At 39.9% G+C, this 27191-nt stretch overlaps 1 protein-coding gene across 5 annotated transcripts in view; it reads right to left on the bottom strand.

Moving 5' to 3' along the window:
* The window catches only part of MLIP (muscular LMNA interacting protein), a 115751-nt gene that overhangs the window by 50410 nt on the left and 38150 nt on the right, over nucleotides 1-27191 (bottom strand). For 4 of the 5 annotated variants that reach the window (XM_075086988.1, XM_075086984.1, XM_075086986.1 and 1 more), the window contains exons 2-5: nucleotides 16557-16715; nucleotides 14195-14563; nucleotides 6976-8604; nucleotides 2275-2346 (exon numbers count right to left, since the gene is read on the bottom strand). In XM_075086988.1, coding sequence (XP_074943089.1) covers nucleotides 2275-2346; nucleotides 6976-8604; nucleotides 14195-14563; nucleotides 16557-16715 — 2229 coding nt within the window. The remainder of the gene's footprint in view (nucleotides 1-2274; nucleotides 2347-6975; nucleotides 8605-14194; nucleotides 14564-16556; nucleotides 16716-27191) is intronic. The other variant, XM_075086989.1, reaches the window with a different exon arrangement.

Genomic DNA, 27191 nt, shown 5'->3' with positions numbered 1-27191 from the left:
AACATCACTTATGTTAAAATCTTATTGTCTTGAATCTCTCTCTTTTTAATCCAATGTATAAAATGCATTGCATAAAATGGGAGCAACATAATTACTGTCATTGAGCTACAACATCGCATGAGTTCCTTCCTAGTTCCGTCCCCGATATTTTTGAGAATACTTGGATATTAGGGCTTGGTACAACAGGGCCTGTGTGTGCCATGTGACTCTGTCATGCTTCCTTTAAGATCTATACTCTAAATGCACGTCAGCTAACACAACAGGACTAGCTTAGGAGCACTATAATTAACTGCTGGTACAGTTCAATAGGAGATTATTATCCATAATTCCCAAGATGAGAGAAAGCATGTAGCCAGGCCATGCTGAAACATACAGTTTACAAACTAAATTAGTCAAGAGCCTCTCCTGAAGGCAACTCCTGTAGCAGAAAATTGATTTCTTACTAGTTTTACATGACTGTGCTTTCGCTAGTGAAGGATACACCAAGGCTAGCATTTCAATAAAGTGGTGAATAACCAAAAGTCTATCTAAACGCAGATATCTCTTGAGTCATTACTTTTTCTACAGATACTGGCATTAGATCATAAAATTCAGTTTTATGTACTGGGGATAAGTAACGTGCAGGTTGTGAGTCAATGCCCCAGAAAGCATCAGCAACACCATCAAAAGGAATCTCCTTTCTTCTGAAAAAGTGCAATCAGATGGCTGACATTAACCCACAAGTTCACATCAGGAGTGTGCTCTTAGAGTAAATACCCTGCTCAAAGTCACCTACCTGCTTGGTTTGCAGAATGGTGCAGTCTTGGAGTGCACAAACTGGATGCCTTTCAGATTAAGTCAACCATGAAGTGGCACTTCAGGAGTCCACCAAATGTTTCTAGCGACTAACAGGCACTCTACCCGAATAAAACCCTCTAAAAATACATTCTGTAGGGTCATAGGATCCCCTGCATAAGCTATTTTCCTCTACAGAGCCATTTCTATTGGACCACATTGCATGCTAAAGCAGACATAACCTTCATTAGTACAGTCAAGATTTAAGTAAGGGAAGGATCAGGTTTTATGCAAACTATTAAAAAAAATCATTCAGATTTAAAAGAACATTGGAGAAGAAAGAAATTTCTCTTTTTTGAAAAAAAAAAAAACAAACAAACTTACTTATAGCAGTTAACTGATAACTACTAGACCACAATCAGTAATATTTCAAGGACAAAATTATCATCTTCAAAATTTTTACATAGTCAAGTTCACCCTCTCCAATGTCTTTAGGGTCTGCAAACTTCTACTGAAATCAGCTGAGCTGTGTATGTGACTACATATTTCAGCGCGTAGTTAGGTATGCTTAATCTTACAAAAATTAATCAGAGGCTAAGTTCCTGAACTAGGTCCTGAATGGAAATATTTTTATTATAAAGCTATAAACTGTATGTCAGAGTGATTAAGCATGTCTTTAAACATATAAGACACTTAGCTCATTGCTCGTCATAGAAAATTTTTGTTAAACTTAGGGGGCTATTCTTTTGTGCAAAACTATTTTGGAAAAAGTTTTTTAAAAATAGACTTTGGTGGCTACTTTGAATCCCTCGTACAAAATTTAATTTTTCAATTGACTTCCAAAGTTGTATTATCTAAATAAAGACTATACAACCCAGCCTTTACTGGCTGTGTCTTTAGCAGTAAATAAATGCACTGAAGATTGTTCTTTGGATCTAGCACCCTACCAGAAAAGGACTGTTACCCCAGACTACACACGGAATGGACCCCTGGCCCATGCTAACTATTGAAGTGCTCAGGGAAGTTGTTTGGGAGAATGGTAGTTAACAGAGGCCAGTGCAATGGCCAGGACCATTCTCACTGTTTAACAATACGGCTGGTCAAATTTGCATATCTTGGGATGTTAAATTTACTGGTATAAGCATAGCCATTGAATAACCGTTAACTGACCAAGACCTACTGATTGGTAGGTCCCACAATAGCAGTGCTCCGGACACTTTCCTATAACAAAACAGACTTTGAGGTGTTGCCATAAATGGAAATTCCTTTAGGACTTTTTTTTTTCAGTGAATTTATTTGCAGAAATTCAGATTAGTGAAGGCTTTGATCTTCAGTGGAAAGTAGTTGACCCTGAAAAATGGTTGAAATTATAATGCTGAGTACTTAGTTCCCAGAGCTTACATTCTGCGATATCCCCCACAGAAATGTCAGAATATGTACATAAAGTTGAACGGTCTCAAATATACAACGCAATTCCCATGTCTTTGAGCAAACACTAACCTTCTGTTCCATAAGTAATGTGTTTGTAGGGATTGCTGCAAATGCCTTGTAGCTTGTCTTGATCTTGTACTGCTAAAATGGTAAACCAGAAAGCAGGAAGAGACATAAAACAGGGTGGGGGGGAGAGAGGGGGAGAGAGGGGAAAGGTACAACAGAATGAAAGACAATTCCAATTGTCTTGCAGACACGTTGCAACAACACAATGCCTATGTATCACCTAGGTTTTTTAATGTCCTGCTGTCTGCAGCAGTGAATATTGGTGATTATGAGATAACAGGCTGAGCAGCATGCTGTACTTTGGCTCATTCTTTTGTCACTTTTTTCTTTTCTTTATATCTCATAAAAGTCTTGATTGATGACAGCAGAGGGGCCAAAATTTTAATTCAGATAAGAGAAACTTATATCATCCTTGCACCTCTCTTGAAATATTGTAGGATGCCACCATTTAATTCTTTCTAGACATGTTACTATGTTTGCTCTCAACTTTACTTATACTTCTTAGTCAGAAGTTGGAGACTGACAGACATTCAAGAAGTCAGTAATCATAATAATCATATTGAATGAACAGTCTGACAAAGCAGATGAATGCAAACACTGGAAATGCACTTTTTTTTTCGGGGGGTGGTAGTGATTTATATGAGATTTAGTGATTCTAACTTGGATGTCTGCCATTTAATTGTTTCAGTCAAAACTAATGCCTTTTATAGTCATAGGCATTTCTGCGGAACAATTTGTCTCATCCCAAAATAGGCACCTAGAAAGGTAAAATAAAATCATCTTGTACATACACCATATTCTCTTCATTAGGTATAATATAATTGCCCAAGCTGTGTTTGGATATCTAACTTTCAAATGTCAAAAGTCATGTGGGTTGAATCTTGCCCTTTGAACATTTAGACAGCAACACTGCTATAAATGTGTGTAAGTTCATATATATATTTGCGTATATACAAAATCTATATGCAGATAAGACATAAAATATTGCTCACTGAAGTGGATGGAAGACCAAAATTCCAAATATTAAAATTGGCATATCCACAAAATGTGTCCTTGTTTGCTTATAATTGATATTCAGTCAAGAAAATTATATAATTGAACATGTAAATGAAGTGCAATGTTTCACTAGCCCATGGGCTTCTACATATGATGAGATGGGCATCTTACATGACAAGAATACTGTGACCACTTTGAAGTTAGTTGTACTGGTATATGAACTAAACAAAGACATGTCAAGCTGTTAAAGTGTAAAAGTTTCTAAACTGCTTTAATGTGCTTTATCACTTCCAGATGCTGTAGGACCTGTGAGCAATGTGCTATTGATACAGCGTCTGAGATGAGTAGAAGTCTTTCAGTTTCTCATCTATATGAATATGATTCTCGACAGTTTAGTTCGCATTACTTAAAATTGTTCTTCGATGCCTAAATACATTTAATAATCTTGTTCATAGGAATCTAGCAGTATTTAGCCATGGACATAGCCATGGACAGTTAGGTCTGCTGGCCAGCATCACGATCCAGTCAGAAGGAAACAAACTGCAATATCAAACCTTGGGAAAATATCAGGCTGGGGAGTTTTGGAAAATATCATACTTTTCTTGCTGAAATGACCACCTAGGGCACCCAGAGGGCATTGCAAATTGTGCTAGACACATACCTGTAAAGCATTAAAATCAGTGACTAACCATGAGAGTGTAGAGCTCCCCATGGGGAATATTTCCTGCTTTGTGGTATGTTTTGCAGCTGTGCTGAGCTCTGTGGTGCTACAGTTAGTTTGTTCCGTAGCTGTTTGGGGTAGATCTACATGCATTCCTGTGCTACATCGAAATAGGAAAAATTAAAGCATAAGTAGGAATGATATCCCGCCAAACCACTGCAAAGAATTTTCAAACAACAGCCAGAAGGCTTTATTCTAATCTGTTACAGCAGAATCAGCAATTTTATCTGTCTCCACTCCATCCTGCTGTTTGTTTTGCTGTATTAGGTCCATCAGGACACTGTAAAAGTGTCTGTAAAGTCCAGGGAGAGAGGGGTTTTATTTCCTGTGGTCACCTACAGTTCACACTGATCTGTGGATTTATGTTTATATTCACTTTGCAAAACAGTCATATTTTTAAATCATTTATGAGCATAAAGAGAAATATATAAAGCATGGGAAAGCACATGTGTTTATATATACAAATGCAAACAGTTAAATAAGTTCATAGGTTATTCTTTGACTTGCATGAATTGGTGCCTACATAGGCATAGACATATAAAAGCTCTCCATTAAAGAATCCTTTTTGCATGATTGCTTTGATATCATGCTATGAAATAGTTTTATGTGAATATTGAAAAGTACATCTAATGTCAAAATTCCAGTTTAATAGGTGGTGGTTTAATATATGTTTTAACGTTGCTTCTACCACTGTTGAAGCAACATCAAGGTTGCAAAATCATACATGCCAAAGTCAAGCAATTCTAGATGTTGTGCTTTTCCCTTGATATTCACCTAGCCCATCCATCCATGCAAAAATTTTGTCATGCAGCAACAGTCATCAGATGGCGCAACCTGCTTTTTGTCTAGATCTGAAGTTGAGCTGATTGTTACTAAAGAAACCTAAATGCTGCCTAGGATGTTAATGTTATCTCTCTTCAATCTTTTCCTTTTTTCTCTGGAAATATACTGAGATTTGAGTCTGGAGTGTTATCAGAAAGACTGGTACCATTAACACATCAGCAACTTCATTGAGCTGTGCTGTAAACAAGGTATGGAAATAAATGAAAGCAGGAGGAAAGGGGGGTGTTGAATGCACACTATCATTAACAGTAAATGAAGTCTCAGCCTCACATTTTAAAGCCACAAGAGAACTTTCTTGCACTGAACACCCAGCTGCATTTGATTTAGAGATTTCAGATCTTCCACATCCCCAGTGGAGCCAGCTTAGTCTTCATGATTAAAAATTGCACCAGACTAATGGTCCGAGTCTGTTAAACTGGTGGACACTCTCTCAGTCTCAGTGGGGTAGTGGGGCAGTTTCAAAAGTGTCACCATATCACCTGGTAAAGCAGAATTAGCAGGAAAAGGGACAGTAGGGAGGACAGAAAGGGTCTAATAAATTCTGCAGATATAAACCCAGGCAATAGCTCTGTGTCACAAGCAGAGAATTTCCTTACCACCAGAGACTCTCACAGGGCTCATTGCACTGACTAGCAGAAACTGCAACTGCTTTGCAATCTGCAGGCTCAGTCATGCCTTCCAGTTTTGTCTCAGGGGCTTTTTTCTTGGAATTTCTACAATTTCATTTATCTTTTTGTTTCATTAAGTAACACTGACAGGGTGTAGCGACACTGTACAGCTGTGTTTGGCACAAAGGTTCCTCTTGGGTTGTTTGGGTTTTTAAAAGAACCATTCATGACAAATGCTGCTTTGTGCTGATTTAAACCTCTCATTTTCAATTAACATTTTCCAAGCAGTTCAGGTCACCCCAGCCATGGCCAAGCTGTTAGGAACACATCTGACACAACTTGATCTGGCAGACCAGGCTGTAATTTTGTGCTGTGAACAAATAAATCAATAAGCTATGATAGCCTTTCTGTGATGGGCAGAGCTCAGATATCAGCAAGAGGAGGCACAAAGGAAGTATGGAGTGCAAATATAAGATAAAAGAGGCTGGAAGGCTTCTGCAGCTCTAATGTCTTCCACCACCAGCTCTTGTTCTTTGCATAGCAGTTCCTTTTGGTTTGACCTACCTGCTGCATGTTTTTTGATCAGCTTTTCTTTCCTTCCCCTTCCCATTCTTGAGATTCATCTTTAGGTTTACAGTATGACTGGCTTCCAAGCACTCCTGCAGCAATCAACATCACTGCTTATTCTCACTCTGCTGGGACTCTCCCGCCTTTGGGTGGATGACCAACAGCAGGACCTTGGCCAATCCATCATCAAGTATGAGACTTTCATATTTGCAGTAGCCCACGTGTAGGAAGCTTGGCTTTTTTTTCCCCTTGACCTCTGTCTAGCACAACAAGATGAGAGGCGTACCAATGAAAGGGAAGAAGCAGGAGGCTGTCCTTGTCTTCCCTCACTGGCTGTTGGCCACATAGCCCTTGATCAGGCTTAGCTCAGCTGTGCCTCTAGGCTGGTCCCAGAGAGCTGCAGAACTGCTGGGGTGAGTGCAGCCTTCTGGGGAGTGGGGAGGACAGGTGGGATGGAGTGCTTGGGAAACAGCCACTGAACAGCCAGTTCACATCAATCAGATTAAGCTGCTTCTAGCTCAGCCCTGCACCTAAGACCACCTTACCTCTATTACTTTAATTGCAATACATGTGGATTTAAGTTAGTATGGGGTGTATAGAACATGTTTTATGGTTTATTTTTGGCACACCAGTGTCTTAAGTAAGCTTCAAAAATAAGTACACCAAATGTATATATGAGCCACTGGACACAAAATTATCTTTAGTAGTATCTCCTCCCACTCATGAATAAAGCGTTTTATTTTTATGCTAAAGGATTCCTACAGCATTTTCCCCCATAATAAAGAGCATATTGCTAGCAATTCAATAAGGCAAGATTTAGTGTTTGCTATCTTCACTATCAGTACAAAAACAGTTCCTTTTTAAACATTTTTTCCACAGCTCATTTATTTTACTAGCATTGTGCAACACAGATGTGACTTTCCTACAGGGACAAAGAACAATTAGAAAATAAGCATGCACCAAGGGTACCTTGGGTTTGATGTTTTCGTGGTCAGGAGACAGGGAAAAAGATTGTGGTGAAGTCAGCTCTCTGGATCTTGATGGCAGTGTGCCTGGTGGCTTGTCTGAGACAGGAGATCTGCATTTTACCACCAGTGAGGTGGCAGATTGTTCAGGTCTTGGAGAGGAGGAATTAGACCTATAATTTGTGTGCACCCATGAAGAATTAAGCTGCAGTGGATGGGAATTAATATTACCAGTTTGTGGAACCGGTAGAGTAAAATAAGGCTGTGAATGATACCACTGCTTTGAGACACTTGAAGGGGTAGGAGAGGAGACACTCATCTCCTGAACAGATGTTTGGGATGAATCTGATTTAGAACTAGAAGCTGAATGCAAAAGACTTGGGGAAGGAGATGAGTGGTTTTCTAGGGTGGGGGAAAACACACTACTAAGACTGGTAGAAGAAAGCAAAGGATATGACCGGCAGGTAAAGATGGGTGAGTAAGTGTGTACTCTTTGAGACTTCTGAGGTACCCAGGACCTGGAGGCAGCATACTGCAGCCCTTCTGGAGAAGGAGAGGTAGGGTGTGAGAGGGAAAAGGGTGTTGGGGCATGCAGAGGAGGCAGTGTAGACTGCAAACCTGGAGAGGCAACTGATTTTCTATGGGAGGAGACAGGGGATGACAGAGGACTTCGGAAATCTGGAGAAAGCGTTCTGACTGGAAAGTGCTTTTTAGGAGAAAGGGATCTCGCTCTAGAGGTGGGATGAGGCTTGGAGGGTAAAGGTGGATGCCGAGCCCATCCTGAAAGATAATATTCCTCTCTGCTGGGAGAATCTGGCCTTATAGGAGGACTTGAAACAGATTTGTTGGGGGTTGGGGGAGTTGTTTCGGACTTTTGATCTATTGCAAGTGTTGAGGAACAAAGGGAGTTAGGACAAAACGTGGGACAAGAAGCAGGGGAAAGTGGTCTTTGCTGAGAAGAGCCTGATCTCAAAATAGCAGTTAAGAGGGTCAGTCTAGTCGGCAGAGGGGATCTGACTCCTGACTTTGCTAAATTTCCCCTAGATGACATTTGTGTGAAAGGCTCATTTATACTACATATGGTTGAAGAGGAGCCATAAAGAGAGGGTGGAGACAAAGGTTTAGGAGTAGGAGATAATGAATGTGTTCTTATATGCACAGGGACAGGAGACAAAACATTCAATCTTTTGGAAGAACTGGGGGATAAAGGCTGAGCTGAAGAGCCTTGAATTTCAGCTGAACATGGAGGATCAGGGGAAAGACTCAGGCTCTTTGCTGGAATGGAGTATGTGGTAAAGTCTCCCATTCTGCAAACACAGCCAGGGGTATAGAGACTTGTTTTTTGCAGGTTATCATAAATTTGAGGAGTGGAGTAACAACTATCTGATGCAGAAGAAGATATTTTAGACATGGAGGGGGATGAACTATGGGAAGCAGACTGAAAGTAGAGAGATGAATCTTGCTTAGAAAACCCAGTTGCTGACTGACAGATGTTACGGGAGTCTTCCAGCGAAGAGGCTTGATTCAGGTTAACCTTGGCACCACACACTACTTTCTGATTAGTTGGAGAAATTAAGTGGACAGCAGGTGGTTTAGAGGAAAGATGATCAGAGGTGGAAAGAGTAGAAATTAACTGGAGAAAAAAGAAAAACAGAAATGTTAATATAGGTGGAACCTGTGGAACTGTTAAGCACCCCACATTTCAGTCCTATGGTCATGCATATAGTGTTTCCCTCAGTACTGCTCTGTGGGTTAAAAGCACAGGGCTGTCAAACTCAGGGATACAGCCTGATGGATACAGCTCTCAGGGGAGGCGACTGAATGCAGACAAGTTGTGTATTACTTTATTTTTATGAGACCTCAGTTTTGTTGACATAAACAAGCTTCAAGGCTACAGTATTTTTCATTTTAGGTAAAACTCAAGACAGCTGTGCCATCAGCGTCCAGAATCATATGATGTCATTCATATTACACAAATGCAACAGAAAGTGAGAAAATTGCAATATTGTCCCATCTCACTTTACCAGTTCAGTGGAAAGTAGCCTTTCTGTAAATGAGATGCAAGTCAAGTACTCATTTTCACATTCAGTAAACAACACCTTCTCCAGCACTGTGATTGCAGAACAAGAAATTTGCTCAGAACTACTTAAATCAGACATAGTTTGTTTTTCACTTTTCTTGTCATTCACAGAGCAGTGCATTCGTCAGTTTCCAGGCATGTAAGAGTCCTTATCCCCTTCTCCACAGCCTTACAATACACTAATAAACCAGTAATGAGCTCTTTCATGAGATCCTTTTTTCTTAGGTCTATTCTAATTAGGATTTGTCAAAACTAATTAAAGCATACAAGTATATTATCAACCTTTTATACAGTTTTATGCTTCGAAAGAAAGAAATTCTTTCAAAATCTTCCAAGTTATTATAATACTGAAATTAAAAACTGGGATATACACAATATGAATAAAATAAATCAGGATGAAATAGTGAGCCAAGTCAGCTGTAAAGCCAAAAGGCTACAAATTATCACCCAACTTTTGACTGAGCAGTTTGAAAGCAGGGAAATCGACTCTAATCCCTACAAACTTCATCTAAATATAAGAACACCTATTTATCTATTGTCGAATACATTGAAAAGATTAAGCAGTTCTATAAAAGACAATTATAGCATCCAGTTTCTACCTACACAACATGCACATGGCTTTGGCTCAGTTTATGAATTCTATTTTTTAATCCGTATAACTTCCCCATAAGAGAGAGGAATTATTATTATTATTATATCATATAGTACTGATACATCACAAAACAAAAATAAGTACAAAACATATAATTTTCAAGTGAGAGCTTGAAGAAGCGTGCTGGAAGAAGCTGTGACAGGAGAGCAAGACTTACAGGCTTTAAAAGGCTAAACTATACCTAATATGCTAAATATGGGCTAAATATGCACAGCAGAATCCTATTAGCCTGTATAACAAAAGAAAGTGATCTCTTCTTGCTAAATTATACCAAACAAATAGCAAGCCCTGTAAACTGAAGATATTTTCTGTGTAAGATACCATCAGAAAAGCCTGGATTTATAGAAATAAACACTAATCATTAGAATGCCTTTACAACCACACTAACTTCCGCTTATTTTATATGTGTGTTGAGATGCCCCATTTCGAAGTGGAAAGCCAATGGATGTATACAGTGCAAATGTTAGAATGTAAAAATTAATGCCCATGATACCATGTATTCTATTGGACTAAGAAATTATGACTCTCATTAAAAAACCTGCTAATTAAGAATAAGAAAAAATACTGGAAATTGAGAATAATTTACCAATAATTAAGCATTATGAAAAATTGTTGCTAAGTATGTCACAAAACAGAAAATCATTTAACAGGTTAAAAAGCAGCATGGTAATATATCTGATAATTTGGAGAAGCCTGATGAATTTAATAATGAGTTGATCAACTACCAAAACAAAACTGGCAAATAAAATCTCTGTATTTCAAAATAGAATAGATAAATTTCCCTTACCAAGACAACAGATTAAAACAAAATGAGGAACAAATATGAAACTCCGTAATAAAGAGCAAGATGGGCAATGACTTCTAATTAGTTAAAACTTAATAAGAAAGATTTATAAGCAGCTAGGAAAATGATCATGGTAACAGATGATAAATATTCTCCTGTAAGTATGATAAAGATATTTTGCTGTAGTCTTCTGGTTTGAACACCACTGAACATTTATACGCTGAGCTAACTGAGCTATTATTCCAGTTTTCTGAAAAGATTTTGCTATTGTATACAGTGTTAAATACATCTATAGATTATCACCCTTTTATTTACAGGATCAGAGAATCATATAAAAGTTGGTTGGAAGTGGCTCCTTGAGGTCATCTAGTCCAGCCTCCTACTCAAAACAGGACTCTCACCAACACCAGCAGATCAGGTCAGCTGCGGCTGGGTCTCACCACGTCTCTAAAGCCCCTAACGGAGGTGGCTCCAGCACCCCCGGGCAGCCTGTGTCAGCACTGCACCACCTCCCAGTGAGGAAGCTTCTTCAGATGTCCAGCTGGGATCTCCCATGCTTCAATTTGCGGCTATTGCTGTCTCACTTGCCACTGCAGAGAAGAGTTTGGCTCTGTCATCTCTGTAACTGCCTTCCAAGTAGTTGTGGGCTGTTCCTAGATACCTTCTTGACTGCCTCTTGGTGGGAGTCAACAAAGCTAGCTACCTCAGACTCAGCTCATGTGTGCCCCAGCCCCAGCTTTGTGCTGGACTCCTATTCCATTCCCTTCTTAACATCTCTTTTGAATTTGGTGGTGAGGGACCACCAAACTGAGCATGGTTTTACAGGTGCAGCCTCACCAGTGCCAGTAGATGAGAAATAACAACTTCCATTGATCAGTTCAATTTCTCTACTGGTTTAAGACACTCCTGTAGTTGTACTAGATTAGTGTAGATGAAGTGAGTGACAGAAGTAGATTTGTGTTCCTTTGGTCTGTGATTCAACTGCAAGCCTTATTCTCTTCTCAGGAGCACCTCAGATATACATTTCCCAAAAACATATAAAGGAGGTTGAAATAGATGGCAAGGTTACCTTGGCATGAAGGGATCAAGGAACTTGCAAAAGATCTTGTTGCCTCATAGATGATGATCCCAGAAATATCAAAGAGGTCTTAATCTTAGTATTGAGTCTTGCCCCGGAGACCTTCTGCATGTTTGAAATGGCAAAGCCAAGCTGGACACAAGGCAAGTGGGCTTTCTGGCAAGATCACATTGTTTTGGAAGGGCAAAAAAAATGTGGTTACTTATACCAGCACGGCCCTGAGAGATGTGCTGGTCAAATAGGAAAAGGGAAAGAGTGTGACAAATGGAGAGCCCAAAAAGCAGAAATCATATCTGAGAAAGGATGTGGCTTGATGAAGACTTGGTCTTGGAGGCAGTTAACCATGCTTTGATCTCATTAGAATTTGATTATAGACAGGAAAAAATAGAGTAAATTACCTACCACAGCCTGCAACCTGAAAGCCAAAAAGAAGCACTGAAGACTCTGGAAAACTTGACAAAATCTCTGGGAACAGCACAGTAAGTTATCCTGCAAGCTGAGACCCAATTAATAGAGGTGTCATTCAGAACAGTCCAGTTTCTCCCAACAAAGGCAAGTGCATTCTTCCTGGTCATGGCAGGAATTTGTAGGGACTCTTGACAGAGTTGCCTGGAAAAGCTAAACCAGATGACAGGCACCAGCCAGAGGAATGCCAAGTGACTGACTAGCTAAAAAAGCCTTCTGGCTATTGATCACCCCCAGTGAATCAAGAAGTTTTTCCAACCTGAGCTAATGTCCTGGCATTCAGGGGAGCAGACACATCCCCCACACTCCAAAGGGTGCAATGCCAAGGACAGGAATCAGTTTGCTTCTCTCTCTCATAACTAGACTCTCTTTAACATTTAAAAAATAAAAAGCACAGTTCACGAAAAAGTTCTAAATATGACCACAAAACCAGAATCGCTGATTTTTTTAAAACTTTTTTTTCAGGCTTTGAATATGGCATAGCATTTTCCAACATCAGTCAGGACCTTGACACCTCAAAGAACAATAGAAGCTTCCACCTTTTCAATCCTTTTTCTTTTTTTTTTTTTCTTTAATATTAAAAAAAAGTGAGAAATGAATGAAGCTGAGGGAGCCCTCTGGTTCAGTTAAAGTGATCCTCTGTACTACACAATAGTCCCCAATGCTGGTTCTTGTTTTTCTCACCTCTGACAGGAAACCCATAATACTATATATAAGAACTCTTAAGTGGAACATGATACTTCCATTATAATCCTAGAACTAACAAGGTAGCCCCTATATGGAATTCTTTACATAGGAAGTCTACCAACAGATAAATAATGCATCTACTTAATAATTTGGTAATTTTCCTTCATTTCTGAACTGATTATACTTCATTAGACAGTGAGCCAGAAAGAGTGATGCCCAAGGAAACACCAAAGAAGAATCAAAACATCAGTGAAAATCAATGAATATGCATATGAATTTTTCTGCATAGTCTTACAAAAAATCCACCCAATTTCTGTAATAGCTTTTAAAGAAACCAACCAGGTAAGCCTGGCAGAATCTGCATACTGAACAGTGCTCAACTAAATTTGTATTTCCCTAGGACAATTATTCTTTTACAAACTACTTCCCATACATAGAATTATCTATGCCTTTACACCTTCCTCAGGTAAAATTCTCACTAACTTCACTGGAAGTTTCTTGGAAGAAATGAATATTTTATAATGCTGTAAATCCCAAACCAGATTGGATTTCTTATGCACAACTTTCTCAGTCAAAAATTGATACTGAATTTGATGAAAAATTGAGTAGCACGAGTATTTCAACACCAGATAGGAAGTCCTATTCATTTTCAAAGAACAAGTAGCCATGCTCAACTTTTTCTAAAATTATCGATGAAGAATGGCATTTTCAACTGAATGAAACCCTGTTGAGGTCAAAATGTCTGAATTTATTCCACGTGAGGAGGATGTTGCTGTTTTACTAAAGGTAGAGTTTTTCACTGCAAATACATCACTTGAAAACTATGAGTGCTCTTTCCAAGATGACAGATATTAACTTTTCATGCAGTAAAAGTGATTGATGCATTTTGAAAATTAAACATTTCAAAGATGCTTTTTTAGTTCTTCCATTGGCAATTTAAAATTTCTATAAGTCAATAAATATGCCTTATAAAGATCAACATAAAATGGACCTTTAAATTTCATTAGTTCATTACACCTGTGCAAAGCCAGCGTTAACTAACGATCAGGATAACAGGATTTTTACAGCTTCTTTCTCTAGCATAAAGGGCTGCAGTGGGTGCTGAGAAAAAAATAGGCCTAGGAACTCTGATGCTCGTAATTGAAATGACCTACAGGCTCCATTGATTTCAACAACCTTAGCCAATCTAGACTAGCTAGGAACCTACACCTTCTGATTAACTTGCTGTCATGTTGACCTGCTCTTAAAGTAAGAAATAATAGCTCTGCAGTACCTGCTCCATTTACACACCAGAGCCATCGGGAAAGGCAGTTAAGTTAGAAGGGTTCAGACAACTCCCTAGAGTCCCAGCATTACAGGAATGGTCAACAACAATGCTAATTAAAGAACAAATTGGCCAAGCTGCCTTACAAACTGACTCAGTGTCCATGTCCTCAAAGCTTAGAAAGCACGCTCTAGAATTTAAAGAGCAGTTTACCTGATGTTTTTGCAGATCAGCAGTGGTGTGGGAAAGTGCAGCACCTGGAACATGCCCATTGCCAGGAGGTTTCCCTTCCCCGGTGCCAGGGGAAACGTGGGACATGGCCAGCAACTGAGCGCTGATGGGACCACAGCCATTGGAAGGCAGATGAACGTTGTTCGAGGCAGCAGCTACTTCATCTTCATCACCGGAGTCCGTAATCAGGATAAACTCAGCCTTAAAAAGGTCATTCTCCTGCATTTCTCCTTTGCTCAAGTTACACCCTGGGGACTGAAAAGCTGTTCGACTGCTGTCTGTATGGATGGCAGACACACAATCTTGTCTGGCCCTGCTCTTTAAGGCCAGCTCATCAGAGACTGTATTAGACTGCAAAAGATACAAGGAAAATAAATCCCAATTAGCTGCATTTTATTTGTGTTCCCCAAAATGCAAAGTAATTTTGGCTTGCAGTGGTGGCTGGCACTGCGCTCCAGAAGTGCAGAGGGTGAATGAAGGACCTGGGCATGAGCACCCAGCAGAAACCAGCTCCCCAGGAAGCCCCCTGCTTCCAGCCCCCCAGACAATGCTGCAGGGACTGCCTTCCCAGCGACTCACAGAGCAACAGGGGACTCTCAGCACAGTGATGGCCCGAGCCTGGGACTGGCGCGGGAACCGAAAAGGAGGGTGCAGTCAAGCCGAATGAGCTGTCAGACCAGACTATGCCAGACACGATGGGAAGGCATCCGGACTGTGGGATCCATGGGAGCAGACAATGCTCCTCAGAGGAGTCTGACAGACAAATCTGGGACAAAACCTATACATATTAATGAAGAAACAAAGGCCTTTAAGCCAGGGGATTCTCTGAAGAGAGCAGACAGAATCTGAGGTCAGAGAGCTTTACTGTATGTTCAAGCTGCTCAGCACAGACCACAATTGTTCTTCGTATTTTTTGCAATTTCCACTTCCAGTATGTAACTTCTCAAGCATGCTTTGGATGAGAGCATGAGTAGTGCAAGCTGGGCATATGACACATACATGACCAAAACTGCTATGGTAAATCTTATTTCTCTTGAAGGAGGAATCAGGTAAAAGAACAGAAGTATTGTGTACTGCAAAAGAAAGCCTGTAGATGGGGCTCATACTTGAATCCTGCTTGAGGAATACAGTCATGACAAATATCCACTGCCACTCCACAAGGCCCTGGAACTCAGTTCTTTAAAAAAATATTGAGCCATAAAGGGAGATACCAGCAGTATGACTTTGGAGGTGTTATTTTCATTATCTGATGTTGGTTCGTTGGTTTTTTTAAATATCCATCAGGTTCTAGACATTTTAGACATTCAGCGCTATGAAGGCCTTATTACTGCATCACCTTCCAGGAAAGTTTTCTCTTCCTACAGAAAAATAGAGGGAGGCAGAGTTCAGGAGTACCTGATTCTACCTTACCCAGAGCACTACTTACAGCAAAACCAATGCCGAGTGGCTGGAAATGTAACTTATGAATTGGACATCCTGAGGATAATATTCCAGTGCATGTCTCTTCAAACATGCCCATTCTCTGCCCTGACCAACCCCTTCTTTAGTCAGATAGGCCACTGAAAATGCTGGAACATGCTCATGTCAGAGGACTGTGAACTCCTGCAAAAAGTTGGTTAGCACCGACAACTGCAGCCCCAGCAATGTCCCAGGGAAGGAGCTGTTACACAAGAGAAGAATCACCATAAGCATTAATATTAATCCAGGGTTTCCAGTTTACTCTCAAACAGCATGGAATAAAATAAGAGGCTGTAAGTGTTGTGAGGCAGGAAAGGAATAACAAACACTATGGGCTGGTTAAAGGCAGGAGAACCAGGAATGTTGTGCTGCTTGCTTCATCGTCACGGGAAATTGCAGGGACAAGCTTTCAAAAACAAAAAGCAAGCTTCACTTTGATGCATTACTACACGGCTGTGAAAAGGATTGGCACCTTTGCTGGAAGTGACAGCACTGGCATCTGCTGAAACCAGGATCCAGTGGCCAACTTTTGGTCAAGTCCCCTGTGATAACACTCCTCACACACTACCCTTGCTCCCATGAAGATCAGGAAGGAATCCACCGTCACCTGCCAAGGATGTAGCCTTTGCATGACTGACAGAGGACAGTGTTGAGGTGGGCAAGGGTTTGCTTCCAATACAAACTCTGCCAAAGGCAAAACACTCTATTGAGCAGATATCAGCCTTCTCTTGTGCAACAATTCTGCACCTCTGATAGGCTTGGTAATTAAAATGAAGTGCAAGCCAAGAAACAGTTCAAGGGAAAGAGATTCAGTTCAGCGATGCTTAGGACAGACTTTTCTGTATCATTTGAAAGTATGGAAAAATTAGTGCAAACAAAAATCTACCTTATGTATAATTTCTTGATTGCTCAGATCCTTTGGCTCATCTGGAATTGTTACAAGGAACTTCGAGACATCTACAACCTCAAAATGAGTTGGAAGTCTTCCAATGGATGGTATGAATGTGAAGGTCAGTGGTTTGGCTCCAGATTCTTGAGAAGTCACCTACAAAACACAAAATTTGTTAAAATTTTTTGTCCAAATAAAAATTATTTTTATCAGAGTTGAAATAACATTAGTTACTTTGTCTACATAATTTACAAGTCTATTATTAACTATAGTGGTCATTGGGGTCTTTTTAACAGGTCGTTGTATCTTAAGGACTTTTTTAACAGACAGAATACTGCCTTGATTATAACCGTCAATATCCTCTATATCCTAATGGTGTGGCACAGCAAACAGGAGAAAAATTGTTCAATAATTTGTCATTCTTTCCATTTTCCAGGAACAGAAAACCATATTCAATTGATTTCAAGGCTGCTTTTATCTTTGTTTAACTCCACTTCAGTAGAACAACAATGTATCTGAACATAATATGCCCCCTAGAGTATTTGTTTAACAACTTATAACAAATTGGAAGAACCTTTGCTCTGCAAAAAGAAAACAAAGCATGCTTTACCTTTTCTAACTCAAATGCAGCTAATTCTGAACAACATTTGGGACGAATTCTGATTCAAGGAAAGGATTTTCTCCCATTTTCTTTGGGCCATTGAGCCATCAACTAATTCTGTGTCTGTCTTCTCGTTTCTCCCTCCCCAGCTTGCTAAGACCACGTACATATGGCCTGAACGCACTAAGAGAAGACACTTTCGCCTAAATATTCAGTTTTATGACAGTGCTCTCCCATCACTTCCATCTCCTTCACAGGAGATACTGGACAGGAAAAAGAAGTCCACACCATGGTAAAATTCTCTGTTGCTTTGCCAGAAATCAGGGAGAGGAACTCCAAAGGCCTTGGCAAAGTAAGTAGAGAGAACCACATCCCAAACCACTGAACCTGATATGCTGATTTCCCACTACTTGTTGGTGTAGAAAATCCTTCTTTCTGATTCAGAACTACGGAATGTGGAGATTTTTCCCTTGTTTTATCATTGGATTTAAAGCTTACAGCAATTAATTTTGTTTTCAGTGAATTCTAATATGCAGAAACCTTTAATTGCATTGAATCATAGTGAAAAACAGGACCATTGCTTTGACTTTTTTTTTTTCTTACTTGTTTAAAGTGAAACAAATTGAAGCGCTATGGCTCTCACATGCTTCTCTGTAATTTGCATCCGAAAGTAAATAGCAATTACGGAACAGAGTGGGATTATAGAATACAGTCCCATGACTCATTCTTCTCGTGGCTGGAACATCAAAAACAATAGACACAGATTTCCAGTTTTTAAAAAATCTAAGCAAATATTAGTTACTTCCACTGACAGCTGTCTCCTGGAGGGCTTGAGCAAAACAGAGGCAGGTTATTTATACAAACACTGCCAACTGCTGTTTTCTCTACAATTTAGGAGAACTCTGCTCTCATACACACCCAGAATAAATTTCCATGTGTCCACCTCTAATTCTGAAAGAATAAAGTGTTTTGATGTTTGAAAATGAAAAATCTGAATAAATGGCAGACACCTCAGTTCTGAAAATGGGCTTTTATATTCACAAACTCACACAAGTAGCTTACATTACACTGCAGGCTTGCTACCCAGTTAGAGGTGTGCACTGCAAGGGTGCAGGGACAAGGTCATCTCCTACTTTCCTCCCCCACCTTCACTTCGCACAAGTGGCCAAGCACCAGAGTAAACGATGCATGGCCCCAATCAGTAGCAAAAGGGCGGCTGCTAACTGCTCCACCACACCAGGACCTCTGAATGTTATTTTGTGTGAGGGAGAAGCAACATAGCTCTGTCCTTCTCTCATCAGCCAAGGTACCTGAGTCTGATCATTGCTTTTCATAGAGGAGCAATACAATTTTAAGATACTGACAGCCGTCACATTAAACACTTAGTCCTTGCTCCTGATACATTCAGCAGAATAATATCAGTAGTACTCAAGGATGTACTCACTAGTGAGCAGCCGTCAGTCCCTACAATGCAGCCAGGGATGCAGCCTCCACCCGAGCATCTGCTGTATCCAGAGGTGCTCTTCAGGAAGCAGGATTACCTGCACACAGGCAGGAGCACCTGTGCTATTAGGATTAGTGATTTCTGTACAGCTGACACTGTCCATTACAGTCTTACACAGCACCTGGGTCCACACTGAAATCAGCTACAGAAGACCTTCGCTTTCCTGCAGGTCTACAGCTGTGCTTTCACCTTCTTTTTCTAACTAGGAAGTGCAGTCAGTGACTCTGGCTACCTCGGTCACCTTTACTAGCATTTCCCCCTCTACCTCACCCTCTTCACATGCTCTTGTTTGACACTTGACACGAGTTGTTTTGTATCAGTGAGTTTTCTTGTGTCAGAGCACAAAATATTCCTTATAAAAGAAAAAGGAGAGAAAGAAAAATTGTACAAATAGCAAGCCCCACACAAACAGATTAATAGAAAATTTCAGTCAAAAGTGCTATCATTGGTAAACATCCAGTACTTTATCTGCATATTTGTAACGAGGAAATACAAACAAAAAGCCAAGTTATGAGGCTCCAGACCATTGCATAGTAATGGGGAGATCTTGCCAGCACCTACCTCTGTACTGTGTCTTACCCTGCACTTCTGATCTTATTGGTTTGGTGAAAAATAAAGAATAACACATTGTCTTGGTTTCAGCTGGGATAGAGTTAAATGTCTTCATAGTAGCTAGTATCGGGCTATATTTTGGATTTTTGCTAGAAACAGTGGTGATAATGTGGGGATGTTTTAGTTGTTGCTAAGCAGCGCTTACGCTGGTCAAGGACATTTTCAGCTCCCCGTGCTCTGCCGGGTGCACAAGCTGGGAGGGGACACAGCCGGGACAGCTGACCCAAACTGACCCAAGGGATATTCCATACCATATGGCATCATACTCAGTATATAAAGCTGGGGGGAAGAAGAAGGAAGGGGGTACATTGGGAGTGATGGCGTTTGTTTTCCCAAGTAACCGTTACGCGTGATGGAGCCCTGCTTTCCTGGAGATGGCTGAACACCTGCCTGCCCATGGGAAGTAGTGAATGAATTCCTTGTTTTGCTTTGCTTCTGTGCGCAGCTTTTGCTCTACCTGTTAAACTGTCTTTATCTCAAACCATGAGTTGCCTCATTTTTACTCTTCCGATTCTCTCCCCCGTCCCACCAGGGGGGAATGAGCGAGCGGCTGCGTGGTGCTGGGTTGCCGACTGGGGCTAAACCACAACATACATGAAGAAAACCTTGTTCTATTTGGCCTACACACATTGTGGAAATAACCATCAAAATTGCTTGCAAGCTAAAACTAAGATTGGAAAACACGTATAAAGATGTGGAAGATAAAATATTTTTCAGGTGGAAGGTGCTATTGAAGCATGGTATTATTTGTATTCCTCTAGTGTATTTTATTTTTCCTGGAGTTTAGAAAGTATAAACCAGCAAATAGAATTACTGCATTTTAGAAAGTTTTAAGTTGGCAAATACTGTGTGAGGCAATGTGGAGGAATGTTCTTTGCTTACATTCACTCATAGTAAGTGGGAAACAGGAACTTTTAGCAGGTAAAACTGGTCATACAATCTAGGCTCCATCACAGAAACCTAGACAATGAGCAATTATCACAAGAATGGTAACAAAACCCAAATGTTTCAACTGGGAAAAACAAAAGAGAAAAAACTCCAGTTTAAAAATATCTTTTAAGTGGTTGTTTTCATTTTACAGATTTCAAAAAATAAGTAAAAATACTTTGACATTTTAAAATTAAAGTTTTGTTTGGACAGTGTGAAGTAGAAGGAACGATTGCATACTTTTTTTTAAGGTAGAGAAAGGATTTTTGCACCCTTTTTCATTTACTCTATCTCTCTGGTTCAGGTTTCTATCCTTGAAGAACTGAAAGAAATTAACAGGATGGACTTTCAGCATTTAATTACATCTATTAAAAGCCATTCTGACACGTAGAGGTAAATAATAGAGAAATAACCTTAAAATTCAAATGTGTATAAATATATATGTGAAACTTTCTTGCAGATTATCATCTTTTCTTTAGACCCAATAGTAACAGCAGAAGGACCTCAATGCCATACATTCCCTGCTGCCGTAATTCATCTTAATGAATAGAGTTAGGGTGGCAGAAAAATACCATATGCAACATCTATTCAAGTTAATACTAATGAATTCTGGTTTATATTATATAATCAACTTTGTGCACAATTAAATAATTGATTGGTTTTAATTGCATCCTTTCATGTTATTTAGTTCTTTGAAGAATATAAAGGTTATTTATATTAAACTCTATAATTTGAATATCCATTGGGGGCTACAGGCTGCTGCATAATACATTGCCGAATAGTTTCAAAAGGAGAAACTTATTCTAGATAACTTCCATGACTTCCTATGTCATCAGTTTACAAGCAGGTTTTTTGAATATTTAATACGATCAATTTACAACTGCCCCGGGGATAGTCACTTAAATTGTATTAATTATTTTTTTCATTACCACAGCTTCTACAGTCCTTACTTGTAGAGCACATTTTTATTGTCTCAGTTATCTTCTGAAGACAAGTGAACACTTCTATTCCATCTCTCATATGCTCTATATACATTCAACATCATGCCTATTTTGTAATTTAAATTGAGGTCCCATTGTCAGTGATTGCTTCCCAGCATTTCCTTCTGGCATACAGATTGCTAAAGTGAAATTTAATATGCTGGTTCACATTACCACTTCTACTACTGATTTGCTAATGTAAGTCATTTTGCTAATAAAACATCACCCTGAGAAAACCTCACTCCTGAAATATCAAGTACACGCTTTTGATGCTATTTATTTGTTTAAAGGAGAAAAAAGGAAATATATGCATAAATAATAGCAAAATAACAAGCATGTGCATCATACCATACAAACGTGTTGACTAATGCGCTGTTTTGGTCAGAGCACAAATTCACATGCCTGCAATTCCTGCGTGATAAATATAGCTCCAACACACAGAGCACAGCTAAAGCTGCTCACCCAGCCAGCGAGAGGGCCCATGTGAAAACATGGCCTGGGTTGTGCAACCTCTCCTTAAACTCCTTTTCTGTGTTCAGACTGAAGTCAAACCACAGAAGAGCCATTGTCTCCTCCTCAAGACAGAGAACAAGGCTAGTCTACTAAGGATGAAATGATCAGTTAGAGAGATGAAGGAACCTTCAGCATATCTGCATATCCTGACTTACTATAGCGATCACAGTCACCTAATATGGATTAGTTGATCATTGTGTAATATAAGCTCTAGCTTATCTAAAACCTTTTACAAACAGCAGCAGAAGATCATCTGAACACCAACTTCATATCTGTGAGACTTCAGGGGAAAAGCTAAATCCACTACAAAAGTCCAGGCTAAAATTACAGCCCAGCTGAAGTTTGTGCCAAAATTCCCACCTACAGCTGTGGTCCAGGAACTTCTCCATGCCCTTGTGATGTGCCCATTGTATCACCTTCAGCAAATCATTTTTCCTTCTTTCAGTAAAGCAGCAAACACTAAAACTCTCACACAGACTAATATCTTTTGAAAATTAATGTGTGTAAAGCACTAGAAAGAGCAAATGAATAAAGGTATAAAATTGTAATCTATTATTAAAATGCAAGAGCTCATTCAGCTGAAGTGTTTCTTTTCACCAATAATTTTAATTAGCTCTTCAGCCCAGCAGACTATACAACTCTAATTGGTCTTTCATGCTGGTCTACACATATGCAGCTAAGCATGGTGAAAAGTAAGTAAAGATAACCTTTAATTTCTTCCTTTGCAAAAGGGGAGTATAATATCTTGCTTGTTATGTTTAATTGATTTAATTAAATGCACTTCAACTAAATGATCATAAAACATTAGACCCTAAGGTGACCTAGGTCTTTAAATCATATTCTGGGATGTCAGTACACCCTTTAAGCCCTTATTTGCTCCAGTCTGCTAAATCTCCTATGAAGCAACATTTTCCAAGCTAAAAAGACCTCTGTTGTAACATCCCAAGCTGCTCTAGTCCATCACCCATGCACAAACCTCCAGCTTGGCGGTCCCACACCCAGCCTGCCTCCAGCTACTCCCTCAGCAGGTAATCACCGTCTCCCTCCATCTGTCCTGGGTTCATTTCACTGTGTGGATCAATCAGAAAAGACCCAGAAATATTGCTGCTCATTTTGCACAGGTTTTTTTGTAGTATGGCCAGGCTTGCCATCTGGCCTTGCATAGAAGATAGTCAAGGACTGGCAAAAGTAGACTGAAAAAGTTTGAAGGCTGATTGCAAAATAAAATAAAATTTTAAAAAATGGTACTGCCTAGCATGCACATGGACCACATATCAAAGACATTAGCAGCCAGAAGACTCCCTGGGAAATGGGAGACTTCAGACCAAGTCCAGTGCCTCTAGATACATAAAAATATCTGCACCTTACCTTAGGTCCTTACAAGGTCATAGGACTTACGAGTTTGTACATAGAGTATCCATACTAGTGTATAAACAGAGACATTCACACACCCTGATATACATAATATATGCTTATACAACGTCATGATACTTTTGCCCAACAAACAGGCTGCAGAATGCTTAGTCACATTAGTATAACAGCAGCGAGGCACAACAGATCCCAGTTTTCCAGTCCTTTTATGAACAACTCCATCTCATTTATTCAATGAGAAATTGAAAGTTAACCTACATTTATTCTTTTTCCTGTAAAAGTTTCTTGCCATTTTGGCCCTGCAAGAAAGTCCCAAAATGCTGCTGTCATCCTCACAGCGGCCTTGGAGCACAGTCTCATTAACGTGTATGACATAATTGCCCTCATTTTCTTTTTCCAAATGCTGCACCTATCAGTAAGCAGGTGTAATTTTCAAATCAAGCACTGGGAACAGAAATAAATCCCTACTTACATCTGTCAGAGCTGAGAGATCAGTCTTGTGGGATGACAGTAGCAAAAAACTTCAGTTTTACAGTAGCATGCATCACCCATTTGCCCTTTGGTTTCTTAAGATGTCTGAGTGGTTGAGGGATTTCAGCCAGACCAGCTCCTTCCCCACAGAGCTGAGGCTCACATGTGGTGAGGTTTCACCACCAGACCACTGAGCACTGCCAGTCCTGCCCTCACCACCAGAGGAGGATCAAGCCCACGTGGCGCTGCCACCGCAGATGAGCACCTCAGCAGTTCTCTTTTCAAAGACGCATTGCAAAACAAGTTTGGTAACACACCAGCAATATTGTTGGAAGCAACACATTTTGGGAGCAGGGGTGCCCAGCATCACATCTGTGTCTATATGTACCCCTGCAAGTGTCTTCTAATGGACCATTATTTTTGTACAGTGAACTAGCTATTGACTCCAGAAAAAGGATATATAGGTGCTAATATGACATGTCATGTTGTCATGAAACCATAGCTTGAAGGCTATTGAAGAAAACCAGGGGATTTTAACAGGTGCCTCCAAAAGTACAAGCACAAGCTAACAGAGAAGCCTTGAAAGTGCAAGTATAGGATAGGGGACCTAGGGCTACAAGCACAAATCATTAATAATCAGGAATGCAACTTTGTGTGCTGGTATTAAGGATAACAGAGGAAGAAAAGAACCAGTATCCAGCATACATAAAACTTATCAAGCACCAGAGAATTTGGATATAACATAGAATTTACTGGCCAACTAAGAAAGAAGTAGTAAGTGAACTGTTAGCAAACATAGAAAAATAACTTCAAGTGGGCTAAAAGTGCAGGGGAAGTAAGCCCCACCATCAACATCATCTGCCACCATCTCCCTGCAAACAACTGGAGATGCTGGCAGCTTCCATAACAATGCATAAGAAATAAAAGCAGCGGTAGAAATGAGTGTTTGTCTAGGTCAGTTTTAACTGTATAATTATTGAAAATGAGCTGTAATAATTGGATCATTTGGACTTTAAGTGTGAGTATCACTGTAGCTGGCTTAGTAATCATCATATAAGCCCCGTGTATGTGTGAATTTGTGTGCATTTGTGTGAACAGTACAATGAGAGGGGCTAAGAGAAAATAGTAGATTGAAGAAAGGGTAAGTATGAGAGGTACTACAGGGAAGTCTTTTCTAAACTGATAAACTCAGGAGATTAGTGGTCCAGTTGAATACACAAGAAATTATAAATTCAGAAAACCAGGAGTCATCCCAATCTGCCCAAGAACACCAGGACACACTAGTAGCAGCAGGGAACAAGTTGAACCCCATCCAAGAAGGCTGTAGATGCTATACATGGACAAAGACTGCAGGATTATACATACAAAGAAATAAGAGGCCCCTAATGTAACTTTCTGACCACTCACCTAAAGGCATAGACCTTCTGCTTCTGCAGAAAGGGTTACCCTCCCAGCTGTGGCTCCAGCTGGGTAGCTATGAGTTAGTGCATGCGTGTACAAGACACCTGCATGAGTAACTAAATGCACCATGTAAACAGTTATCCACTGTTAATAAGAACAGCTTCATTCTATTAATTATAGCTTGGCTAATAAAAAGTGTTATGATAAATATTGGTTGTGATGAGTGCCTCTTCCAACTTGACCCCCTGTCAGGGAAAAGGGAATTAACAACATTATAACTCTCTGATTAGACTGCTAATACTTCAATTAGATTAACTACAATCTCTTTGCATCTCTATGTCTGTTTCTTTAGCTCGCATAAGTTGCAAAAGGTATCTGGTCTTTCACCATACCTTTGAGGCTTGGTAGTGATTTGGACACAGCAGATGAGATTGAGCATCTCCCACTTGTGCAGCTTTTCTGCTCGTTTTTTAAGAACTGCCTTCTTGCTTTGTTTACACACAAGTGAAGGAGGACTGGTACAGCCACTTTAGCAGCTGAGTTGTGCTTTGAACAGCTCCAGGTTAACAGTTGTGTGCGATAAGGGATGTGCTGGGTGTCAGGGCACTCAGTGTTTCACTGTGAGCCTGCTGTAAGCAGGAGTGCTTTAGCAAGTATTTCAGCATATGCAACAGCACTGGCAGCCTCTCTGTATTTCCCGAGGTATAACTCTATCCAAAACACTTCAACACAGAGTGTGAACACCTCTATCATCCAAGTCTGACAGCAAGAAATGAACTACCATGGCCCTTCACACCACAGTCACCTGATACCACCGCACTTTTACTCTAAAAAAGTTCTCCTCAAACCTGAAGGGCCACAGGTTCGGGCTCGAATTCTTTCTCACTTCCAGCACTTTCAGCAAAGAAAACCACCTCTTTCCAGGAGAGGATACAAGACAGTTTGAAACACCAGGACATCACTCCCCACCCAGAGACTTCAACAACCTCTGGGTGACTTCAATGCACCTGTTCTCTCTGCCGAGGTTAACAGCTCCTCTCATTACCTGCTGCCCCTAGATACAAACAACCAGCTCCACCTGCTCTCACCGAAACACCAAAAAGCAGATAGATGCTGTTACTCATGCACATCCTGTATGTACCATATGCATATGCTTTCCACTGACAGCAGCTGTCTCCTCATTCGTTTTCACTGTTTCTGGTTCCCTAAAAGTTTCCTTTTGCTCTCGTTTCCCTCTTTTATTACTTCTCTCTGTTCTCAGCTAAACAATGTTAAAAGTACATTTTATTTTTTGATAACTTTTTTAGGTTAGTTTTTAAAATATATTTTCATTTTTGAAAACTGTACAAAGCAAGGGGTTTTGAGTGTTAAAATATTTTGGCTGAGTTTGGTTTGATTGGAAAGTAACTTTTCATTTAAAAATAATTGATCTGACAGGGAAAAGAAAAGGTTGATGTGATCTGTTCTTGGCAGAATAGATTCTATCAAGTTGTCTCCTGTGTCCAGACTCTTCCATTATTATTACAAAACTTTCAGGTTTTTTCTTTTACAGCTTTGAAGCATCACATTTTCAATGGATACCTCCTTTCTCAAACTGCTACATCTTGCATTGGGCAGTTGTCTTGCTAAGGAGCTATACTTTTGAAGCAGGGATCCAAAAGATATAAAGAAACACATAGAGCTGTACAGCTTACATTTTCAAAGGCTATGCACCTGGCAGACACATATCACTGACAGATAACAGCACTTCTTTCACATTTTAGAGTTATCTCACTAGTTGATCATGACAAACTCTCAAATATGATTTTCAAGATCCAAAAAGCCACTGACATCTGGATTTATCAGTTTTTTGATCAACCAGAAAAAGTTATTTTAAAAAATAAAAGAGATCATTTCATAGATTTCATGAAGTGCAAATTAAAACCTTAGTTTTTATCCACTCTTATAAGAACAGACTGAGGACTTCTAGTTTATCTGCTGTCATTTTTTTCTGCTGCCATTCCAGCAGACATCAGTGAAAGTCTTATAATACCAACTAGCCGAGATCCCTCGGCTCCTTTCCATAGGAAGACAACAGAGTTCTCCTTGATGGTACGTTAAGGATACGTAGAGTATTCTGGAAATATCAGACACTAAATTTTCAGCTTTTTAACCAATCATAGGAGGAGGCATTTGGTATTTTAATCATTAAGAAAAGGATTATTTCATACTGTACAATCAGCAATAAGCTTCCCATCAGACGCTGCACCACC

Source organism: Phalacrocorax aristotelis, chromosome 3 (genome assembly GCF_949628215.1).
Source record: "Phalacrocorax aristotelis chromosome 3, bGulAri2.1, whole genome shotgun sequence".
Taxonomy (NCBI): Eukaryota; Metazoa; Chordata; class Aves; order Suliformes; family Phalacrocoracidae; genus Phalacrocorax; species Phalacrocorax aristotelis.
This window is presented reverse-complemented; position numbering and strand designations above follow the sequence as displayed.